This window comes from Callorhinchus milii, unplaced genomic scaffold (assembly GCF_018977255.1).
Source record: "Callorhinchus milii isolate IMCB2004 unplaced genomic scaffold, IMCB_Cmil_1.0 Scaffold1, whole genome shotgun sequence".
Lineage (NCBI taxonomy): Eukaryota > Metazoa > Chordata > Chondrichthyes > Chimaeriformes > Callorhinchidae > Callorhinchus > Callorhinchus milii.
The window spans coordinates 94,392,816-94,411,624 of NW_024704742.1; the positions used below are offsets into that span (position 1 = coordinate 94,392,816).

The following is an 18,809-nucleotide window of genomic DNA, read 5'->3' on the forward strand; positions in this document are numbered from 1 at the left end:
TTTATATGCTTCATATATACAAGACGTTTCACTGCATCTATTTTATATGTTATTGTACTTTCTACTTCACCCACCAATGGCCATTACTCTTCAGAGTATACCCTGTGAAGCGCTTTCAGACATGCTCATGATTGAAAGGCGCTACATCAAATAAGAAATATTATTTCTTCACAAGACACACTTTAAATTAAGAATACACTACTTTTATTATTATATAATGTGTCCTCCAAACAGCGGTAAAAGGATTTATAGATCAAACACTATTCCAGTAATATTTAAAACCAGCAGATCAACATCCTGCTTTGAACAGCGACTGTACAACAAACTTTTTTTCAATTAAAAGATACAATCAGCTCAAAAGAACTGGATGTACATCCTGGAAGAAGCTGAAAGACACATTGAAAACCCTTGGATATCAGAGGTCAAATTTAATATCCCCCCCCCAGTTGAATCCCCCCCCGCCTCTTGAATGAGTTCCTAACAAACTACGCAATAAGAGAATTGAAGTGTGTTGCCCTCGGGCCTTTCCAAGCTGGAGAGGGGAGGAAGGGAGAGAAGAGAGAGAGGGACTTATTGGCTCCACTAAGGGGTTCTCACTGGATAAGGTCCCTCGGGTGTCTGTGGCCCGCTGGTACTTCACTCAAATAATCAACGTTAACATGATCATTTCAATTGTGGAGGGCATCACAATCATATGTAATTATATGGAACATTACAGCACAGAAAAAGGTCATTTGGCCTCACAAGTCCACCTTTACACTCCACCCCTCCTATTCTGCTCTAATCCCTTCTCCCTCATGTATACGTCAAGTTTGCTCTTAAATATGCTGGTGCTTTTGTTTCGACCACAGTTTTCAGCAGCAAGTTCCACATTCTCACCACCTTCTGCGTGAAGGCGTTTAAGAACATAAGAATTAAGAGCAGAAGTAGGCCATTCGGCCCCTCGAACCTGCCCTGAGGAGTTTCTCCTAAACTCCCCATTAGATCTACTACTGGCTATCTATCTTATGTTTATGTTCCCTCGTTTTGGACTCACTAACAACTAGAAGCAGCCGATTAATGTCCACCTTATTAAATCCTTTCCTAATTTTTAACAATTCTACCGCACAAGTTTTCAGTACCCACTTATTTATGCAATATAAATGTCTCAACAGAGAAAATACAGAGGAGCAGCCAACATTAAGAGGAAGGGGAATTTAAGGTTTAAGTGGGTTGATTAAAGGCATGTCAGCAAGTAAAATCAATTTTGGGAGAGTATTTCCAAGAGTGGAGACATAGTGACTGAAAGCTTTACCATTGATGGTGGAATGAAAGGAATGAGGGATGTGTAACAGACCAGAGTTGGAAGAGCAGAACACACCTCAGGAAAATTGAACTAGAGGAGATGGAATAGGTAGGGAGGGGTAAAACATTGAAGGAGTTTGAATACCAGATAAGGATCTTGAAATTGATCCGCAACACACTACCATACCCCACCACACCCCCCTCCCCCACCACCTCGCACATAGCCACGCTCACAGACACACACACATAGGCAGAGACAGAGAGAGAATCATGAGCAGGAAACCTGATTGATTTTCTCCTCTCTAACCCACGACACAGAGCCAAATGAAGTAAACTGCAGCTCCTGGAACTCCGAGGTATAAAAAATAGCTCCTGTAATTGGCAACAATTAATTTCAGCGTAGAAGGAGTAGAGACGAAAGGAGAGAGAAAAAANTTAAAATAAAATGGCCAACTGCAATTAAATGAGCATGGCGCAAAAATAAAACATGATAGCATCACTAAGATTCAAACAATTTTCCATTTGACTCAAATGTGTTGAATTTTCATGCCTTTTAGTGAATACAATATTCAGAGATTGTTGATCTCCTTTCACTCATGGTTTTTAATTCAGTCATTAGATAACTGTTAACTGACTTAGAGCACTAACAAGCTGCAAACACTTTGGAAATCACTTTAGTTGGGGTTATCTTATTTGGGAGTTATGATAATACGGCACTCGATCAATAGCGTGGAACATGGGAGAGCTACTACAGATAGTGGGAGGATGGAGCTAGAGGGTTTTGTTATTATTTTAGACATTATCAGGATGTTGACAGTTTGGTTGTAAGAGAAAGTGATTGATTATTAAAAATCTATTGAGAGCCAAGACCAATGCACTTTCGAAGAGAGCAACAAGGAATCAAGGTTAGCCTTGAGTAGTTAACTAAGTAGTTAGGTAATGTCAAGATTGGGGTGTGGCATGTATGTGTCACCTGTGTGGAGTTGCCAAAGGACAGGGGAACTGAGGAATCAGGTGGCGGCTGGATCGGGGAGGAGGAGGTGAGGGATTGGGTGCAGGGATGAAGGAACGGGAAAGATTGGACAAGCGTGATTGAGTGAAGGGAGAGCAAACACTGAGGTTAAAGGGATTAGGCAAGAGGAGGAGAGGGGAAGAAAAACTTTGGGATTGTCTAGAGACAATGGCTGAGGGATTCTACAGTCTTGAGGTCCTGGGAAAGCAGGAGTTAAAAGTAGCCGGTGAAACAGCACTACAATGTGAACAAAATCTCTTTGATGGTAACATTTCTATGAGCCATTTCACATGGAATCTTATTTCTTTGCCCAGTAATATTTTCCATTAATAATGCGTGTATTTTCACAGATGGATAGAGCTCCATCTGCCATTAATAAATCATGACTAACTAATCAGAAGGCTATCCTTGCACCAACTCAGCAGTGCATCTCCCAGCAATTTCAGTATAAAATGTTGCATTTTATAAATACTTAGTGACTATGGAGCCAGTTATCAGAACAGATTTAGCAAATTGCAAATTATACAAATTCTTCACATAGCCAAAATGAGTTTCTTTCAATACCCTTACATATTAACAACATCCCCATTACTGCTAGCATATTGCAGACTCTAGGAATTCCTACTTCCATTCTGCCTTCGCATTTGTCACCTGGTCACTCTCATACTTTACTTAATTTCTGCCTTAGCTTTTATTACATTTCAGTCTTGCCTTACTCAGAATGATCATAAAGGCAGTTAAAAATGCTGTATTTCACCTGCAGTGAGCCCCGTCATAACGCAATGTTAGGGATCCATAAAACCCTAACCTGCGTTGCAGTGGTGCAGGGACACAAACAGACGACCCATTTACTTCCCACTCAAAGAAAAAAAATGGCCGACTTCTGGCTTTTGGGTCACTGCCAGCATCACTTCCTCCTCTCTGTGTATCCCAGCAAGTGACATCATCAATGAACATAAGTCAGCCTTTTTTTTAAAAAAGTGTGGGAAGATAAAGAGTTAACTTCCAGATCATTAGGTCCTTTCCATGGTGACTTCCTACTGCGTGCAAGGGCAGCAGAGGCGAACGCGATGTCAGATGACTTAACAACAACTGGCACTTATATAAAGCCCTCCATGCAGGGCAGTGTCTCAGTGCGCTTAAAGTGATTTAATGACCCTGAAGTCAGCTATGTTGCACGGAAAGGAAGTGATCAGGCTGGCTCCGTGCAAGTGTCATGAATGGGGTCCTTGGTGCAATTTGCGTTTGAAGCAAACTTGTGCTATTGACACGTCCTTCCAATGTGAAAGGCAGTATATAATTTTGTATTGTAAAGTATAGTAAAGCACATTATAGCAGGCTAGCACTGTATTAATTGAAGATTGGAGTCCTGTAGCTCAGTGGTTAGAGCACTCGCCTCGCAAGCGAAAGGCCTGGATTCGATTCCAGGCAGGGCAAAACCTTGGGCAAGTTTCCTTACTCCATATGCCTGATAATAATCACTCAAGAAAAAAAAAAATTAAAAAAATTGGTCACTCCAATCCACGACTGTTTGTGGGACACTGCTGTGTGCAATTGGCTGCCGCATTTTGCCCACAAATAAACAGTCAAATCACTTTACAGTATATTCTGTGAAGCGCTTTGACTTCTAGAAGACATGAAAAGAGCTATATCAAATGCAAGGATTACTACTGTTATCTACATTTCAGACCTAAAATCTGTACCACAGGTCTTAGTCTATGATAAACACTGAAATGAGATGCACTAGAAATGATGGAAATGAACAGTCGGGGTTGATTTCTTATCCCGGTGATCTGCGGAACGTTAAAAGTCTTTTCCTGGGACAGCTAATTATGCCAAACTCATGCTAGTCTTCTCGGCAAGTTTATATTTGTGGAACTTTCGAGGATGAATAAATTCTTTGTAGAAAATTCCACTTGGCAGTGGAATTAAACAATCAGCCTTTACTTTGATCAACCCCATTCAGGAGCTACATTTCCGTAAACCCCAATCTGAGAGTAAATTTGCAGAATGAGTCACAAATGATCTCAGCGTTTCCAGCTGTTTTGTTTGTGGCTACTTGTGAATCACAGGTCAAAGTCCATTTCTTTGTTTTTCTTAAAAAAATGGCACATCATACGCAATAGTTAACAAACCAGTTGAAATGGTCTGCTGTGCAGCTTTCTGTACCTGGAAATGCCCAGAGGCATTTTTACTTTTCGACAGAATGCATTAATGCAAAATTGAGTATTTGATTTGATTTTGTCCTTTTGTTTCCATATTATTATAATCTGGGCTGAATTTTCAGCACTGTGTACCTCTCAAGTCAGCAAAGCAACTAATTATAAGTATTAGGAGTAGAGAAATCTCGACTTCACTTCCCTGGTCCATCTCTGCAGAGCGACGCAGGCCACTGAACTCAAACTTAGGTTTGGAGAAACCTATCATTAACTGCACATCCTGAAGTTTGGCCTTTCAAAACAAACCCTGATATTTGCAGCAAACACTGTTAAAGTACTGTATTTCCTACTGCCTTAAGGCTGTGATTCAAACTAGCTTACATTTCTATACACTGATATAGGTATGTAATCTGCAATATTCTTGGCAGGGTTTCTTAATTAAGGAATCAGTTGCACAAATGAAGACTCCCTTCTGGTAACAGGAATATGTCAGGCCTGCTGATAGGAATAGCTGCTCCCACACAGTTCACCTCTTGTTCCTGGGGTCTGTGGTTGGACATTCTGAGACTCCTTATGAATGAAACCAGCGGCAATGATAAATATCGTAAAACCGACCTAAAGATATACTTTGGTATTATCAGAGATAGAATAATAATGGGGGTGGAGGAAAGAGAGAGAATAATATATGGGGGAGGGGGAAGAAAACATAAGAAACAGGAGCAGGAGTAGGCCATTCGGCCCCTCAAGCCTGCCCCGCCTTTCAATAAGATCATGACTGATCTTCTAACCTAATTCCATTTTCCTGCCCTATCCCCATATCCCTTAAGTTTTTAAAAATCTATCAATCTCAGTCTTGAATCTGTTCAATGACTGAGCATCCACAGCCTTCTGGGTAGAGAATTCCACAAATTCACTACCTTCTGAGTGAAGAAATATTTTCTCAACTCAGTTCTAAAAGGCTGACCTTTAATCCTGAGTCTATGACCCCTAGTTTTAGATTCTCCAACCAGGGGAAACAGTCTCACACTATCTATCCTGTCAAGACACTTAAGAATCTTATGTTTCTATAAAATCACCTCTAATTCTTCTATATTCTAGATGATATAGGCCTATATCCTCAACCTATCCTCGTAGGTCAACCTTTCATCCCAGGAACCAACCTAGTGAACCTATGTTGCACCCCCTCTAAAGCGAGTATATCCTGTCTTAGATAAAGAGACCAAAACTGCACACAATATTCCAGGTGTGGTCTCACCAGGGCCCTATACAATTGCAACAAGACTTCCCTACTCTTGTACTTTAACCCCTTTACAATAAACGCTAACATGCTATTAGCCTTCCTAATTGCTTGTTGTACCTGCATACTAACTTTCTGTGACTGGTGTACAAGGACACCTAAATCCCTCTGAATACTAACACTATCTAGTTTCTCCCCCTCTAGAAAATAATCTGCTTTTCTATTTTTTTCTACCGAGGTGAATAACTTCCCACTTCCCACATTATGTTCCAACTGCCAGAGAAGAGCAAGAGAAGAATGAGTGAGAGGGAGGAGAGAGAGAGCAGAATGTACAGGAGAGATAGAGAGAGAGAGGGGAATATTTTCTGACGTAATTCAATCATTCATTTCACCTTCACTTTATTGAGGCTTATCTTATTTCCTTTGGACCGTGTTTACTTGTGCAGTTAGGTGATAAAACTCACCGCTTCTGGTTACATAATGATCAGCTCAAGGTACATCTCATTACCATAATCATCCAACACAGGTCACATGTCTCCACATGACTGGAGCTGCATTTGCTCTGCTATAAGACTATCGTATACCAGTTACATTATATTGCTCTCCTCAGTGTCTCACTTCAAAGTCACATTGACCGTGCTCTACTGAGCAATCAACCCAGCATTCAAAATCAATCACAATTTTCTACAGCGATTAAATGGAACTAACCATAGCTTTGGTTTAATGGGAACAGCATGCTGGAACACCAGAGCACTGCAACAAGGGGCTGGATATCGGGCTGTGCCCACCAGTTACCAAACAGAGTTTACTATTGTAACTTTACTTGGCTCCTCAATGTCTAAGACGACAGCTTGGTGCAGGGTTAGCCCTACAGATTGGAAGACGTTTGAATACTAAACATTTTCACATGCTCACACACACACACACTCTGCTATTCTGTAATTAATTAGTCTGCATCTTTTGATATGAAGCTTTATTTTACTATCATGAAGTCTTCAGATTAATCAAATTTATGTAAATAACTTGGCATTACATGCATTGTCTTGTTAATCACATCATCTTGAGAGAGATTCAGATAAAGAACGCCCTTTGGCCCACTTGATCTCGTCCTTCCAGTACACCCACCCCAATGTTCTCCTATCACAACATCAAGCTGTTTTAAGCAAGTTTCCTTACTCTCTGTTTACCTTGAAGTAAGTAGGAACCCGATTGTTAGCTGATTGGTGGATTGCTTTTTGGGGGTAATAAGCCCTCATAAAACAAACAAAAATTGATCACACAATCCACGACTATTTGTGGGACACTGTCGTGCGCAATTTGCTGCCGCGTTTCACCCACAAAATACACAGTATATCCAGTGAAGCACTTTGAGACGTCTCAACAATGTGATAAGGTGCTAGATGAAATGCAAGGATTAATAATAATGAAACTACAGAGACTTTACTAAAACAACTTGCATTTATATAGCGCCCTTCACGTGGGGTAGTGTGCTGGAGCCCTTAAATTAGAGATCGAGTGTGCAAGGAATAATGCCTGAATGCAATAAATTTTAATTTTATTGTCTTGTACTCTCTGCCCATTGATATTGACCAAACCTCTCTAATTGTTTCACATAATTCAGCAATTCTTCTAAAACAATACGTGCGATCAATGCACAACTAGAGATGTATTATTTGAGAAGGAAATAAATACATCAAGAGGTTAGACAATCAAGGCAAAGAAGAGACAGCTGTTACCTTGTTAACTTGGTTTATGTCGTAATTGGCAAGGGATCCGAGGAGATGTTGTAAACCAGGAACATTGTCGTCATTGATGGCGTGAATAATCGCCTTCATTACAAAAGAATCTTCTTCATCCTTATGGGAAGTAGAGGAAAAAATAAAAATCACTCACTGTCGGAAATCAACCAGCAAATTGCTCAAAAAAATCCTGAACCCAAGGGGAAGGAAAGGAAGAAGAATGTTTTGACTTTTCTATTAAAAATTGCACATTTCAATAATCATCTTACAAACAGATAATCTGAGCCCTGCTGCTTGCCACATTGCACACAAAATAATAAATTATAACGCCTCGGAGCGTTTCAACCCAAACCATCTGATTGAAACTTTCGTTGCGTTTCCAATTGTCCAATTTTTGCTCAGCTGCCACTGCCCTCCCAACTTCCACCACCTCCCTACTCCCACCCCACATAATTATCCATCCGACAATTACCCATCCCTCCTTCCATACCTTTGAACCTGTCACCCCCTTCTCTGTCTTCAACACGGTAACCTCCATGAAGTCCACTCCTGCTCCCTCGACCCCATCCTTAAATCCCAGCTCCCTCGACCCTCTCCTTAAATCCCAGCTACACCTTGCCTCACTACTCGCCAATATCATTAACCTCTCCCTGTCATCTGGCACTGTTCCTTCCCCTCTCAAAACAGCCACTGTCACCCCCACCTTGAAGAAACCTTCCCTCGACCCATCAGAGCTATCTCGCTACCGGCCCATCTCTAATCTCCCCTTCCTATCCAAGGTCCTTGAGAGAGACGTTGCCTCCCAGCTTCGCTCTTTCCTCTCTTCTCACTCCATCCATGAACCCCTCCGATCGGGTTTCCGTGCTGCCCACAGCACAGAAACTGCTCTGGTCAAGGTCACAAATGACATCCTGACCATGTGTGACCAGGGCTCCCTCTGCCTCCTCGTCCTCCTCAACCTCTCCACCACCTTTGACACTGTGGACCATTCAATCCTCCTCCACCGCCTCTCCTCCCACCTCAACCCTCAAGGTTCTGTGCTTGACTGGTTCAGGTCCTACCTTTCACACCGCCTCCACTTCATCGCGGTAAACGGCTTCTCCTCCAGCCCCCACACTGTCTCGTGCGGTGTTCCTCAGGGCTCTGTCCTCGGTCCCCTCCTCTTCACCCTCTGGTGACTTCATCCGCAGACATGGGGTAAATTTCCACATGTTTGCGGATGACACCCAACTCTACCTCTCTGCTTCCACCCTGAACTCCAGGACTACTGGTATCCTGACTCACTGCCTGTCCGACATCAAGTCATGGACGAGGGCCAACTTTCTCCAACTCAACGTCAACAAGACCGAGGCCCTCCTGATTGGCTCGTGGCAGCGCCTCCACACCTCAGGCGCTGGCAGCATCAGCCTCCACGGCTGCACACTCAACCTCACTAAGCCAGTCAGGAACCTGGGTTACTTGTTTGACCCTGAACTGTCCTTTCTCCCTCACATCCGCGCCATGACAGGCACTGCCTACCACTACCTCCGCAACATTGCCAGACTCCGCCATTGCCTCACCCCTCAGGCTGCCGAAACCCTCACCCATGCATTTGTCACATCAAGGCTCAATTATGGGAACTCCCTCCTCATCGGCCTTCCCAACTCTTCCCTTCACAAGCTGCAGATCATCCAGAACTCTGCAGCTCGTGTACTTTCACCCCCTAGGCTCTGTGATCCCATCACTCCCACCCTCGCCCAACTCCACTGGCCCCCCATCCCCCAGAGGATCAAGTTCAAGATCCTCGTCCTCACCTTTAAGGCCATCCATGGCCTTGCCCCCTCCTACCTCTCTGACCCCCTACCAACCTGCCCACTCCCTCCGTTCATCGAGCTCCGGCCTGCCCCATGTCTCCAACCCGACCCGCCCTACCATCGGTGGCCGGGCTTTCAGCCCCCACACTCTGGAAATCCATCCCATGGTCCCTTCGCCTTGCTTCCTCCCTTGCCTCCTTCAAGGCCGGTCTCGACCCTTCTCTTTGACCGTGCCTTTGGTCTCCTTCCCACCTCTCTGCCTTCCCTCACCCCTACACCACCTCTCCCCCATGCTCGGGCCCCGACACCTGACTGCTCAGTGCTTTGGGACATCCTCCTGATGTGAAAGACGCTCTATAAATGTAATTTTCTTGTTGTCTGTCTCCCTTTCTCTCCTGTAGATGCCGTGTGATGAGGTAAACCCTCCAATGCCCACCCAAGTGGCTACTCCTCATGTGAAAGCCTGGAAGTGTGAATGTCAGCCGGCAATTCCACTTCAAGGAGCATCTCAGGAAACAACCCGCCCCAGTGAGCAAGTTATGGACGATATAACAAGAGTCTAATTACACAAGCAGGTGGAAGTACCCGCTCAAAACATCCAGCAAACTTGGCAGCATAAAAATTGGCTGCTGCATTTCATCCACAAAATTCATTTTATGGTATATTCTGTGAAGCATTGTGAGATGTCTCGACGACGTGATTAGGTGCTATTTCAAATGCAAGCATTATTATTAGCAAGACACAAACTCAAATTTAGCACCAGAAAATCACAAGAGCAAATAATTGATTCAACACTATCAAGGCCATTGTCCCATTGTGCCACTGACCAGGCTCACTCCCCTGCCCATATTCCTGAATACTTTTCCTTTTCAGCACCTTGGGACGCCTCCCGACGTGAAAGGCGTTATACAAATGTAATTTTTTTTTAAAAAAGGTCCAAAACCCCTGATTGTCCAGCGCCCTGGGACGTCTTTCTGATGTGAAGGGTGCTTTATAAGTGTAATTTGTTTGATGTTGTTGTATTAGGGATTTTGAACCACAGTCGGTCAATATGTTTGCAGTCACAGCAATATAACCAGCTTGTAAATGTTTGATAATGATTCCAAATCTTTTTTNCTTCTATCCTGAACTATGTCTTGCTAGTTAGATTTTAACTGGTCTGAAAACAAAATAATGAAGAATACTGACTGTCAGAAATGGAGGGAATTAAGGATCGGAACAGGTTACCACGACAGTTGGCTGAGTCCTGGATGCTGGATTCATTTAAAAACAGCTTGTGCTGTGATGGAGTGGGTGACCTGGATGGATGAGATCAATAGGGCCAGAGGGCATTCTTTATCTGAATCTCTATAATGGTCACAGATTAACAAGACACGAGTTTTTAAACCTTCCAATTGTTCTAAACTTTGCTGCAAATTTAAAGCTCTTAAAATATTTAACGTGCAAGTAAAATACTACACAAATGGCCTTTACGTTTCTAAGAATGAAAATTAAAAAATATTTTTTTTTATTAGCTTTTCATTCTTAGAAACAAATCGGTAAAGTGAGAAAAGGCAGACATCGGTAAACAGATCTCCTCATTGAAAGCTGACTGTGGTTCAGGTCATTTGAAATTTATCACAATTCAACTCTGCACGGAGGTCTAATTAGTTATAGTCACAAACTGGGTTAGTTGTGTTAATAGCGACTTCAGTTTTGCAAATACTGGAAGATGTTGGACTTCTGGGATTTGCAAAAGAAGCTAATTCTGAATCGAGATCCAATAAATTCATCGCTGTTTTGCGAATATAGCAGCGGCCAATATTCACAAGGTACAAAATCAACAAACACCAACCAAACAGGACGATGATTAAATAGCTAATTAGCTCCCTTGTGAACAAGCCCATGGATTCTCGTTCAGGTTTACTCACCAAAGTGTCCTCACTCCTGGCAACGCTCATGTTACTTCGGGAAAGGAATGATCTCGATAGTCGTTGGCACAGAGATATTAAACGTACTGATTGCTGAAGAAAACACAAATTAATTTACGGTGAGTTGGAGAATAGAACTTTTCAGTTTAGATTAAATACACATCAACCTGCAGTATTCTAACAACAGTGGACCAGAATGTATGAGGAAAGTTCCCTTATCATCAGTAATGCACTTGTCCATTCTATTAACCCAACTGGAATTAAATAGAGTAGTTCTAATTTGCAGATTGTGCACATATATGGAGATTACAGTTGCTCTTAAATATGTAACAACCAATGAAAAAGGGGGGTAAATTCAGAACAAATTGCAATTGCAGGGGCTTAAATTCAGAACAAATCTGCGAAAACACTACTTCAGTGAGTGAGTAGTAAACTTATGCAACCGGCTCCCTAGGGAGATGGTGGAAGCAGAAAGTGTGGTTTGTTTCAAGAACAAATTAGATAGATTTCTGCTAGAAAATAATATCTCAGGATATAGTATATAGTTTGGGACACGACATATCAAACGACTGCCAGGATGGTGGAAGGCGAACTGATGGGATCTTGGTCTTCTTTCACCTAGCAAATTCTTATATTCTTAAAAAGATTACAGGTTAAGACAAACCGTAATTGGATCACAATGTATTTTCTATATACATCAGTGGCTGTTGGCACTCAAATCGAGCACTTTAGAAACTTTGAACTTCCTTTTCTTTTGTACATACACGACCGCATGTGCGTGTCTATGTAACAGTTTTAATGAGATTTCTGGGAAGTAGTTGAGAATCATGGTTGAATCATGTGGAAGGGAGAAACTGGTTAAGAACTGAACACTAACCCAGGGGATTAGAAACCTAGAAACCTCATTACCTGTATTTCTACTGTGCTTATGTTAATGAGCCTTCCTTACACAGTACTGCTCTGAACAAATTTGACTACGTCATTGGAAATAATAGGAATGGGGGTGGGTGTATGTTTTTGTCAACTTTGATTTTCACAAGTAGTATTAATAATAATAATAATAATCCTTGCATTTGATATAGCGCTTTTCACGTCGGGAGGACGTCCCAAAGCGCTCCACAGAATATACTGTAAAGTGAGTTGACTGTATATTTGTGGGCGAACGCGGCAGCCAATTGCGCACAGCAATGTCCCACAAACAGTCGTAGATTGAAAATGACCAATTTAATTATTGTTTTCGTTTTTTGGAGGGATTATTGTTAGGCGTGTGGAGTAAGGAAACTTGCCCAAGGTTTCGCCTCTGCCTGGAATTGAACTCAGGTCTCTCGCTTGCAAAGCGAGTGCTCTAACCACTGAGCTACAGGACTCCATTAATGGGAATACTCCCCAACATAAAATGGACCATAAAAACTGGTAGGAATTTTAGAGTCATTAAAACACAAATGTAATTTCCAATAATAACGTGTATAAACATCAGCTCATTTAGGCTAAACACCCAAGCAGAAAGCTATCTATAAGCGGGTAGAATTTGGTGCTAATTCAACAATCACCTAAAAAATGAACTGGGTTAGGCCAATGCAGTTGTGGATCCTCTTTGGGGTTTGGGGAAAGGGCAGATTGGTGCAGCGGAGTAAAGGAAGCTGTCTGTATCTAACCATAATCTAACTAACCTGGGATTTCTTGATATTGAGTGACAAGCAGAAAGCAGCCACTATTCAGCATTGCCAAAACATCAACAAGGGAAAGAGGACATTTCAAACCAGCTTTTCCAGATCAGTTGTGTGCTAGTGAATATTAGGACTACAAAGAGCGAGGGAACCTCCAGTTTTTTTTGTGTGTGGGGGTGGGGGGATGTCACAATATTTAATTACAATGTTTTTCTTTTAATCAGCTTTAATCACTCTGGGCTTGAATCTCTGAGTCACTTCATAACATTTAAGTGACAATTGAAGATCTGAGGAGGAAAATTGTAAAAGATTACAGTGCACAGGAAAAGACCAGGAATTTGGGATTGAAGTAGTTAGTTCTAGTAGAGGAACTGACACTAATACAGGCCCGATAGGGTGAATTGTGGTGTAATTTCTTTGATATATGAGTCTCTGGCAAGACATGGTATTGACTGTAAAACAACAATGTAGGAAACAAAGGGAAAGGGTAGGTGAATAAACATTAAAATGTTTTATTGCCAATGGCCACTTCTCGGTGTGAAACTGATACATGCACGGAACCTTGGAGTTATTGGATTTCAAGCACATATGGTGATGCAACTGGCTTCAGCAAGTTTGAGTTCGAGATGAGGAGAGGGCTGTGTTTTTATGCCAGAATTATACAGATGATTGCTAACCAGTGACCTTTGCTGGAACTTGCTCATGTTAGGAGCTCAGTGACTCCCTGAGCCTGTTGACATGTACTGTCCAGGTAATGGAGAGTAACTGTACCCTGTGAACACTGTAACCAAATACCATTCAATGCCTTCAGGTGGGAAGGGCTGAGTGGAGGGCAGGGATGGGGAAAAACATTTAATAAGTAAAATCTGCTTTTGACACAACTTGTTTATTCCATTTTTCCATATAAAAAAATAATAAATTGGTCAGTTCAATCCATGATTGTTTGTGGGACACTGCTGTACATAATTGACTGCCACGTTTTGCCCACAAAATATAGTCAATTCACTTTACTGTGAAGCGCTTTGAGACGTCTCAAAGACGTGATAAAGTGCTATATCAAATGCAAGGATTATAATAAGGAGTCATGCTTTACGCTGCCTCCTTTCTTTAGATCACTGTGCTTCCACTTTGCTGAGGTGGAACCAACAGATGGATATGTCTGACCTTTTTCTCCAGCTTTTCCCAAAACGCAAGTTGACGCCTACTGACCTATGAATGAATTCAGAGGAATTTGCCGTGACTAAGCAATGAAACCACGCTCATCTGTTAATAAAACTCACTCACCTTCCATTTCTTGCGGGCTGCAAATTTCTTGAACTTCTCCATGTTCACAGCGGAGGCTTTTCTGCTGAGAGCTTGCTGAGTGTCCTTTGGCTGAAATGTTGCACGGACAAAGTTAACAATTATTGGTTTTGCTAGTAATAGTAAATAACTGCATATTAATAGACTTAACCCTAAGTGGGCATAAAGACTGTTAAGCTATAAGCATTTTGTACACTTTACAGTCATTCCTGTGAAGAGCTTGGAGACATCTTGGGCAAGTTTCCTTACTCCACACGACTAATAATAATCCCTCCAAAACCAAAAACAATAATAAAATTGGTCATTTTCAATCTACGACTGTTTGTGGGACATTGCTGTGCGCAATTGGCTGCCGCGTTCGCCCACAAATATACAGTCAATTCACCTTACAGTGTGTTCTGTGAAGCACTTTGGGACGTCCTCCCGGCATGAAAAGCGCTACATCAAATGCAAGGATTATTATTATCTTCCTGGTGTGAAAGGCGTTATATTAAATGTATGGATTATTATTATTGCTTACTTCCCCCAGTCAGAAGAGCAAAATAATCAGGGCAGAGGATCTTGTTGAATACAGTCCCAAAGGCATTGTACAGCTATGCCCCAGCACAAGCCAGAAGAGAGTACATTATAATTGCCCCAGTGGAAGTTTTCCCTTCCCCCTCAAGACTTTTTCTCTTTTTCCCAGAGAAATCAAGGAAAACTTGGCTTGCCTCTTATTTACAAGGGTGTTCAAAGAGTCCTGTTACCCCTGCTTTTTTTTCTTACAATGAATTTTTATTTTCTGTTGCAGTTGAGTGTAACATTTTCTGTTACCAGTAACTTCCTCCTCACTCCCTCCGTGTTATGGAAGATGTTGCACTGAACATGGCGACGGATCATTATCTGCCTTGAAAATTATAATGCACACACTGATCCTCTGGACGTTCAAATACAGTTCAATACTTGTACTGATTGCAATTAAGTACTTCTAAATATATTACATGTTTCAGCTGTTGATCAGTGCAGTGTAGAAAAGAAAACACACTGTGCTAACAGGCTTTGTGAACACCCTGTAGATGTTCGTGATAAGATTCAATTCAGTGAAAAACTGTAGAGTTTTATTTGAAATCCTACAGAATTTAGAATAAAAAAATGACCAGCAAACAGAACACTCGGATGCAATTCATATCACTGTATCCCAGAAACAAAAGCCATACGTTACTCTTTGCCCAATATTAAACAAGGATTGGTGGCTGTTCTCCCCAGACATCAAGAGCATATACTGACCCCCCCCTCCCTCCGCCACCTTTTAATAACTTCCAACAAAGCTTCACTTAGTCTCCCAGCTGCTCATCTCCTTGTCTGTGTGTACATCTTAAATGTTTTTATTTAAAACAGCCAGACTGCAAAAGATTCTCATTTAGAAATGTAATATTTTTATTTGTTCAATCATCTGGGTCACTCAGGCTTGACTGCACTGAAATGCAGTCTAGATAACAGGTTTCTCAAAGGACGGTGTGATTACCTTCATTTTAGTTTGGTTCAAGAATTCTACTGAAACCCTCATTATAATACCGCTCAGTTGATCTTGTAAAAATAACATTTCAAGTTTAAAATGACAAAGAATGACGTCTCTGACTGCTTAGATGAACATTACTGATCCCTGACTGGTGTCAGTTATGTGAACAGTACAGATTCCTTGACTAGGGTCAGTATAGATCCCTTGACTAGTGTCAGTCACTATGACAGTACAGACCCCGATTATTGTTGGTCACAACGAGAATATAGACCCTTGACTGGTATCGGTCACAAACACAATTAGACCCCTGTCACAAAAATGATATAGAGCAACAGAGTTATAGTAACCATCCGTTTATTTTATAAAATTCTAACATTTGGTGCAGCGTCTTTCACATTGGGAGGATGTCTCAAATGAAGTACAGTGACTGTATTTTGTAGGCGAAGGAGGCAGCCATCCTGCGCACTAACAGCTATGAAGTAAATTGACAATTTTATTTGGGGGAATGTTTGCCAGGACTCTACGAAAAACTCCCTTCTCTTTTCAGTTTGTACCAAGGATTTTCAATGTCCACCTGAAAAGGCAGACAGGACCTTGGTTTACAGACCTTCCCAGCATCGCACTGAAGTGTCAGTCTGGACTACACGAGTTCAAAGTCCAGACATGGGTTTTGAACTCAGGGGCTACCAACTGAGACTGACATCTCAAATGTAAAGCTTTTGAACCAATTATGATTTTTGTTGTTACATTGAATTCATGAAGACAGGTTTATGAAGAAGAGGCACATTTGTAGGATTCCAATAAATGTTTTTAAACCCACCTTGATCCATGGATGGTGGAAACTATCTTGAATAGTCATTCGTCTTCTGTTAAATACATAGTTAAAAACAGAATTGTAAAATAGCATTCAGATGCGAGATAGATTCCTGGAATTCATAACAACATTGGTCACCCCCTGCCTGCAGTCCACCACACTCACCACGTTTGCTATATTTTTATAAAGGTACTAGCTTAACCATAAACATAGTAAGCTATATGGTTTTAGCTGACTGAACTCCAGCCAACTCCAGCCAAGGCCTGAGGATCCTAGAGTGTGTTGTGAGTACGTAACACACTCTAGGATCCTCAGGCCTTGGCTGTTGCCAATCTGCGCAAAATACTGTCCAGAATTCAATAACAGAGTGGTCTCTCCAAGGAGAGAGAGAGTGCACATTCCATTCCAAGATCACAAGAAAGGTTCAGTTGAAGAAATCCCTCCTGCCCATTTGAACTCATCCTCCAGAATACCCACCCTACCATCCTCTAGTAACAGCATTAAGCTGTTTATTAAATGGGCCAGGGTCCTGGACTCAATGACACTGCTTGGTAACCTCTGCCAGTCGTTAATTACGTTAATTAAAGAAATATTTTCAGTGTCTGTCCTGATATTGCCCTTCACAACCCTTGGGTCTGCTGCCTTGGTGGATCTGAAAATATTCTGGGTTTACTTTCTCAATCAATTTAAAATTTTAACTTTAAAGACAAAATGGTCTTCCTGGCTGGAATGTTCTCGTTGTGATCAAAGCACAGACAAGATCCTATATTTTTCCCATTAGAGAAAGGAGTGAACAAACTGCACCTTGATTGAGGTTATCTAGACATAGGGTCATGACTACAAAACGGTAAATATAAGATTTATGATGTGCATTTCATATCAATTAGTCTAATGTACGATTTCCTCTTACGTTTGTGGTCCCAATGGTCGCATACCTAGCACTGAATCCCAGTTTCAGGGGTTCATCACCCTGACAATCTTATCCATTGTCTACATTTATCAAGTTTCTTTTCAAAACAAAATTACTTTATTGAAAGGCTCAAATAGTGGAAAGTTTACTAGCCCCATTTATTTCAAAGTACAAGCCAAATGAACACACACATTTCCAGCAATGTACAATTTTTAATTTTTTTAAAAGTTTTGAATGGATCTGTGATTAATATGCACATATAATGAAGTGCTACTGAAGACCTACTTAGGATCTTTCACAAGGAGTTTCCGGATGAAGTCCTTCGCCAGCCCGCTGGTGTTCCTGAAAAACTCCTCATCAAAACTATAGTTCACAGCTGAAACATTGGCCAAGGTTTCTTGCTTAGTCTCATCCAGGAAAGGTGAGGCACCACTCAAACTAAAAGAAAAGCATGGAAATATTATAATAATCCTTATTATTAATATAGCCCCTTATCGTCTTTGAGAAGTCTCAAAGCGCTTCACAGAATATACTTTAGTGTGAATTCACTGTATATTTTGTGAGTGAAATGCGGCAGCCAATCGTGCACAGCAGTGTCCCACAAACAGTCGTGACGAAATGATTATTTTTTTAAAAAAGCTTTCAAAGGGAAAGCGATCCACCAATCGACTAACAACCGGGTTTCTACTTACTGCTCGGTAAACAGAGGTGTGTGAAGTAAGGAAAATTGCCTAACGTTTCACCCTGCCCGGGAATTGAACTAGGGTTTACGAGTTGAGTGCTCTAACCAATACGCTCCAGGACTCCACAATGTTAAGGATTATTGTTTATTATAGGCACTGAAACGAATTGCAGTTCCCACGCAAGATACTGCCTTATCTTCATATCAGCTGACTCAGCAGAGACCCGAGAACCAAATCTATTGGGATTAAGTGGCTCAGTTTTACACACTGCAGTGGCAGGGAGCAGTGTTGACTTTAACTGCCAATGATGTTGCAATATCAGGGTGGTTCATATTCCTTATTGAAACCAATACCAAATCATTTGGAGCTCCAAATGTATGAGGACATAATTGTTTTTTTTCCTGGACATAAACAATAATATGTTGTGATAGACTTTAACTCCACACCTTCAGCTCTGAGAAAACAAACATTTATTTCTTGCTGAATAATACTTACAGAATGTAGGTTATGACACCAATACTCCTGAAATACAGGAAAGAGAATAAAGCGTTATGATTTTGCACACGTTTCTTAGATTATTATTATTATTTTTTTTGTATGTTATTATACAGACTGAATATTCACTCACCACATATCAGCCTCCAGCCCGAGAGGTTCATAGTTCACAATTTCTGGAGCTTAAAAATATAAAGAAAAAGTATGAGTTTCTTTCATAAATTCTGAAATTTTGCTTGTGAGTTATGGGCAGAATGATAGAATTTACACACATTTCATTCAAATATTTGGGTTGGTTACATCAAC

General features: G+C 41.4%; 1 protein-coding gene across 2 annotated transcripts in view; it reads right to left on the reverse strand.

Moving 5' to 3' along the window:
• Positions 1 to 18,809, reverse strand: part of dapk1 (death-associated protein kinase 1) — a 72,037-nt gene that overhangs the window by 38,939 nt on the left and 14,289 nt on the right. For both annotated transcript variants that reach the window (XM_042333377.1, XM_042333372.1), the window contains exons 4-10: positions 18,637 to 18,685; positions 18,504 to 18,530; positions 17,611 to 17,763; positions 16,422 to 16,467; positions 14,086 to 14,175; positions 11,135 to 11,227; positions 7,429 to 7,548 (exon numbers count right to left, since the gene is read on the reverse strand). In XM_042333377.1, coding sequence (XP_042189311.1) covers positions 7,429 to 7,548; positions 11,135 to 11,227; positions 14,086 to 14,175; positions 16,422 to 16,467; positions 17,611 to 17,763; positions 18,504 to 18,530; positions 18,637 to 18,685 — 578 coding nt within the window. The remainder of the gene's footprint in view (positions 1 to 7,428; positions 7,549 to 11,134; positions 11,228 to 14,085; positions 14,176 to 16,421; positions 16,468 to 17,610; positions 17,764 to 18,503; positions 18,531 to 18,636; positions 18,686 to 18,809) is intronic.